The sequence below is a fragment of the Frankliniella occidentalis genome, unplaced genomic scaffold (genome assembly GCF_000697945.3).
Source record: "Frankliniella occidentalis isolate FOCC.00 unplaced genomic scaffold, Focc_3.1 Scaffold3516, whole genome shotgun sequence".
NCBI classification, from domain to species: Eukaryota; Metazoa; Arthropoda; class Insecta; order Thysanoptera; family Thripidae; genus Frankliniella; species Frankliniella occidentalis.
This window is the reverse complement of record NW_026270573.1, coordinates 1931-7548: the sequence shown is the minus strand read 5'-3', so window position 1 is coordinate 7548 and position 5618 is coordinate 1931. Positions and strand designations below refer to the sequence as shown.

The window sequence follows — 5618 nt, the reverse complement described above, 5'->3', positions numbered from 1 at the left end:
CTAATCTGCTATGATGATACCAGTTGTTTGTTCAATATACTCTAGAAAAGATGAGACTCTGGTGAAACCTTGGGGCATCATTACAGTGCAGCCTTCTTCTGACACAAAAGATGAAATTCCAATTTGAATAACCTCCCCGGGTAATCCTCCTCGCTTTTCTATTACCAGTGCACCCCCAGAATCACCCTAAGGTAAAGAAAACAATTAATTGTGATGCAGTGCTCTGATGATGTCGTTTCTTAAGGTGAAGTGATACAAACCTGGCAAATGCTGTTTCCATTATTAGCAAACAAACAAAGTTTACTACCGATCATAGTGCTTCCATACATAATTTCACATTGTTGGTTGGACAGTATTGTCAAATCTGTATATTTCAAGACCTGACTCACGGTAGATTCTATGAGTAAGAGAACATGTTAATAGTAAACTTGTGTAGTGTTAGTCTTGGTGCACTATGATACGAAACTTTTGAATGTCACTAACCATCACTGGTCTTCCCCCACCCACTTACTGTGGCCACATTTCCCGTCAGATCCTCCTTGGCCATCGAATATGTGGGCAACTGGACAGCTGAAATGACTGCAAGAAATCAAAGCATTAGTTGCGAGGGAGGTCCAAACATGTCCAACAGGTCTGTGCGCCATTCCACTCACAAAAAGTGAATTTGATTTTGCTGGGAAGCTTGAGCAGCCCAATGTCGTTGTCCAAGTACATCATGTCATACTGGGGATGGAGGTATCTCTCCTGGGTGACGAAAGTTTGTTTACCGGGCTCTCTATGTCCGTCGGGCATTTTTGGGGACCCCACAGCCACGTGGAACTCCGTAAACCTGTGAACCGCAATGAACCGGCTGATGAGCAGGCCAGAATGAGCTCAGTTTGACGTCAAATGAGGGTCACGGTTGTGTTCTACCTGGGTAGGGCTCTCAAAACGCGGACCCGCGGGTACCCGGGTAAACGGGGGTCTTACCGGGTAGCAGCGGGTTACCCGCGTAGACCCGGTATGTTAAAATTGCCTACCTACAGGCGCGGTTCCACCGGGTCTTACCCCGGGTACCCGGGTTGACCCGTGTTACCCGGTAAGACCCGTTTACCCGGGTACGCGGGTAAAAGTGAGATCCCTACGCACTCGCACTCACGGGTCCACGCATTGTCCCGACGTCAGGATCCACAGCTCGTCGATGATGGAGCCGCCGCAGAAGAAGCGGTCGTCGGCGGTGAGCAGCGCGGCCTGCCAGTAGAAGGTGAGGGGGTTGGCGTCGCCCCCGCCCGCCACGCGCAGCCGGGGGACCTCCACGGAGGGACGCGCCAGGCAACCCTGCGAGCAGCACTCCGTGAGGGCAGGAACTGACAACCTGACCGCATTACCTGTCTGCCGCACGCGTAGGCAATACACCGCAGTGTTGCGGGTTTGCCTACCCGATCTGCCCGTAAGGCAAGGCGCCATAGCCCCTTGGGTATGCAAACCCGCAACGCTAGGGAGTGTTCGCCTTTACTTGCGGGCACACCGACGCTAACGTGTACCGGCTGTATCAGAGTGGCAGACGCAGCAGTGCTGCGGGTTTGCCTACTCTCTCCGCCCGTAAGGCACATGGCGCGGCCAAGAGGGTACCATGCAGTCCCGCAACACAGCAGAGACCCCGCCTCGGATACACCGGCTCCCTGCACCTCTAGGAATGGCGATATCGTTTCGATATCACACGCTGACTTGTGTCACAAGCGACGCGAAAAGTGGTCAAAAAATTGACGTGCAGTACGAAAACGATACCGTCTCGAAATCGCTCAAGTTTCGGTGTCGCCCCACTTTTGTGGGTGTGCTGTCAGCACTATGCCAGGATGGTGTGGCAGAGAGCCCACCACGTTTCCAGAGGAATGGCGAGTTTCTTGACTGGCGTTAAGTTTTGACAGAATGACCCGTTAAAATACTGACCGCGAGTAGGCCGAGCAGGCTCAGGGACGCGGCCGCTCGCATCATCACCATCTCTCAGACTGCCACTCCCAAATCACTGCGGGACACGCGCGTCCTTTTATCGCCGAAGGCACTTTGCGAAAAGGCAGGCCTCATCCAATGGGGTGTATGGCAGCGGCAGCAGCAGCGGCGGCAGCGGCAGCATGCGTGCAGACAGCACGGCGGCGGGCGGCGGGTGGCTGTCTTGCCAGGTGTGATCACGATCACAATATGACATTCGAACGGAGGAGGTGGCAGGGTCAAGACGGCCCACCACGTACACCGATCGCGATAGGCCACAGTGGCTGGGCCATAGTGCATAAACGTGGGTTACACGTTGGCGACAGCGATGGCCGGACCACCTACCAGCTCCGCAGCAAACACTTGAAGTTGCCGCGTGGATTGACCTGCTCTGATAACGGCGAGTTTTTCTTTCTTTTTTTTTCAATCATGTAATCAGTTGTGTTCCCCAATTCTATCAGGGACACACTTCTTCTGCTTGGTACTGTTGTATCCTCTGATGGTAGGTCGTAACTATGAACGGCGTTAGAGGCTGGTGGTGCGACAGGTTGCAAAGGTGTCTGAGCGGGAGTATTGAGGAGTAGCTGGGTAGCAAGACTGACTGACTGACTTGTTTATTAGGTCTCCACAGGTGTATATAAGCTTCAACAGCAGTGGTGCCAACTTCAATACAGAACAGGTACCACGTGGATGGTCGTGAACTGTACCTGAAATAGAGCATCTCAACATCGGCGTCACGATTTTACTGGCCGCTCTGCTTAGAAATTTTAAGTTGAACCCCCCCCCCCCGCCTGTGTACGGCTGTTCACGGCTCGACAGTAACGATAAGGAAGATTAAACTGGAGCCAGAGGTTTGTGTGTCGCGGGTCCCACGACCCTCCCCGAAGAACAAAGGGACCAACGCGAGCAGCACTGAGCGATGCGCTGAGCCTGTCGTCGGCGAGGTGCCGCGTCCCGGGGGTCAGTCGAGCTCGCGGTACTTGTGCGGCGTGCACGCCCCGGCGAGCGGGACATCGTGCCAGAGACGGTGTGCTGTGAGCGCGCTGTGCTGGGGGTCCACGTCGTGGTCCCGGAGGCGGCCGACGGCGGACAGCAGGAGGCAGAAGAGAACTCCGAGCGCGTAGCCCACCCAGGGCGGCGCTTCCATGTCCACGCCGCGGAGAAGGACGAGGACGTCGGGTCGCGGATGACGAGCAGGTGAGCGAGCAGGTGGCGTGGACACCGGGCGAACACCGTTCAGCCGCCTTCCCGGCGACGCTCGTGACTGGCATGGTGGGTGGTGGGGGTGCTGCTGCGACAGATGTTTGTCCTGGTTTATCGGTTTATCAGGTGTCGGACTGTCCGCCCATGGCTGGCCGCGGTGGGTGTTGTACGGTGCAGGGCACAGAAAAGAGTCCTTCTCATTAAAGACAAAAACAAAAAACTATCTAAATATGCGTTTTATTTTGTTTTATTTATTATTTGCCTTGGGAACACGAATGTATTGTGTTTTGTCCGGTCGTATCTGGCGGGAGGATAGCCTAGATAAGATTCGAGGAACGCACCTGCCATCCGATTCACAAAGACTTCAGGAAACTTGATACGACCGGGACGAAGTGAAAAAAATGTCATTAACAATACGTAATAATAGGTTTTAATTCAACAAAAGTACACAACAGTATAAAACTAGGACACGTAAAACATATGAAACAAATATACACTTTAAAATTCAACACTATTCCATACCTAATGAAGTATTTACAATGACTTAAACTCAATTTATTTGAACCATTTGCGTATGAACTTGTGATTACGATGTAATTCATGATGAGTTGGGAGTTCGGGATGTGGCAGGCTGTGTACCCACACCACTCCAATGTCTTTGGCTCTTTGACGACAAGTTGCGCTGTCACCGGCTCCCTAGCCCGACACGACGCTCTGCCGCCTCTTCTGGATGCCGGCGGCGGCCTTCCTCGGGTGGAAGGTGATGTTGAGCGGCATGTCGGAGGTGGTGGCGAAGCTCTTGGGGTTCATCCTCACCTTGTCGGGCTCGTCCTTGCTCACCGTCACGGTGTACTTGGACAGCAGCCGTACTAGTGCCGTCTTGATCTGCACCACCCCCAGGCGCGCCGCTGGAACAGGCACGAAGGTTAGAGACGAAGCAGGCACAAAATGGGCATTGGGCCGTCCAGAAGGTACAAGTACAAGTACAAGAAGGTACGAGGTACAAGGTACACCAGTAAATCACTACAGAATCGTCTGGTAACTTTTTCAACAGTGTGATTCTGTACGCTGGAATGTACCTTATACTGAAGGAAAGTAGTTCTTTTCAATCAAAGTTAAATCTTTTCCCCTCAAATACCTGTCGAACAGATTTTGACCCATAGTAATGAAGTGCAGGGCTATATGTGTGGATTCCGTTACTGGTTACAGAATTTTCGACAGTTTGACAACACCCCACGCCAGGATCAGAGGGGACGAAAAGAGGACAGGAAGGTAGGACAAATAATTAAAACGGAGGGCAAATTATCTTCGGACGAAAAAAAGTATACCAAAATGATTGAGGACAAATAGACGGAGTACTAGTCCTCAGGGAGACGAATAGGGAGGGGACGAATCGACATGGAGCCATCGTTTTCTCCCTCTTGATTCTGCAAGTTACGGGATCACGGCGCCTGCGAGACGCAGGGTAGGCCACCCCGCAACACACACATGCGCTGCTGGCAGGATGTTGCCTATCTACAAGGCGCTACGAGAGCTTGAAGAGCCCGAATTTGGCAGGTTCGTAAACGGCGAATGACGGACATGCTGTCTGGACGATCCCTAAACTACCCCTACGCGTTTTCCGGCCCCCTCCACTACGGGCCCCTACTCACCAATGCACATTCGCGGACCTTCTCCGAAGGGCATGAAGGTGACCGCCGGCCGCGTGGCCTTCTTCTCCGCCGTGTGCCGCTCGGGGTCGTACTTCTCCGGGTCGGGCCAGTACAGGGGGTCGTAGTGCAGCGCGCGGACGGGCACCACCACCCTGGTGCCCTTCTCCACCGTCACCTCGGTCAGCGGCACCTTCCGGGTCACCATGGCCTCCCGGGTGATGAAGGCGAGCGGCGGGTACTTTCGGAGGGTCTCTGTAAAGGGAGGCGAGGTGTTAGAGGGTGGCATGGCTGGGGCTGTAAGTGGAAGTGAGGACAGAACTTACCATTGATGCACATCTCCAGGTAGGGCATGCTCATGATGGCGTCGTAGGTGAGCTTGCCGTCGAAGTCGGCCAGCACCTGGTCCACCTCCTGCTGCACCTTCTTCAGTAGTTCCGGCTGCTTGGCGAGCTCGTACAGCGTGAAGGAGGACGTGCCGGAAGAGCTCTCGAAGCCCGCGATGAAGAAGACGAAGACGTTGGCGGCCACCTCGTTCATGGTCAGCTTCTTGTCCCCGGGTTGGCCTGCGTGAAGGAGAGGCGTGAGTACAGATGGGGAGGGTTGGTCACGGGGGCTCGTACTCTCTGTCAACCCTTCCGCCCACCGTTCCTCCCTCCCCCTCCCTCCTTCCGTCTCTTTGGACTTGGACTTGTTTTTCTATTTTTACCACATTCTGACAGTACTCTAGTTGGACTTATCAGTCCTTTTGTGCCACTTTTTAATAAGTAAATCAATCCCTCCGTCCGTCCCTTCCTC

At 53.8% G+C, this 5618-nt stretch overlaps 2 protein-coding genes across 2 annotated transcripts in view; both read right to left on the bottom strand.

The window, feature by feature from the left end:
* On the bottom strand, positions 1 to 2419 carry LOC113215012 (brachyurin-like). The gene is made up of 6 exons (XM_026434563.2): positions 1930 to 2419; positions 1139 to 1317; positions 654 to 829; positions 484 to 579; positions 261 to 397; positions 1 to 186 (listed from the first exon to the last, which is right to left on the bottom strand). The coding sequence occupies exons 1-6, from the start codon at positions 1978 to 1980 to the stop codon at positions 1 to 3; spliced, it is 825 nt and encodes a 274-aa protein (XP_026290348.1). The 5' UTR covers positions 1981 to 2419.
* A 1159-nt stretch (positions 2420 to 3578) lies between these two features.
* LOC113215010 (cytochrome P450 6k1) overlaps positions 3579 to 5618 on the bottom strand; it is a 3831-nt gene continuing 1791 nt past the window's right edge. The window contains exons 5-7 of the mRNA XM_026434554.2: positions 5147 to 5386; positions 4824 to 5075; positions 3579 to 4079 (exon numbers count right to left, since the gene is read on the bottom strand). Of these exons, the coding sequence (XP_026290339.1) occupies positions 3868 to 4079; positions 4824 to 5075; positions 5147 to 5386 (704 nt within the window). The 3' untranslated portion in view covers positions 3579 to 3867. The remainder of the gene's footprint in view (positions 4080 to 4823; positions 5076 to 5146; positions 5387 to 5618) is intronic.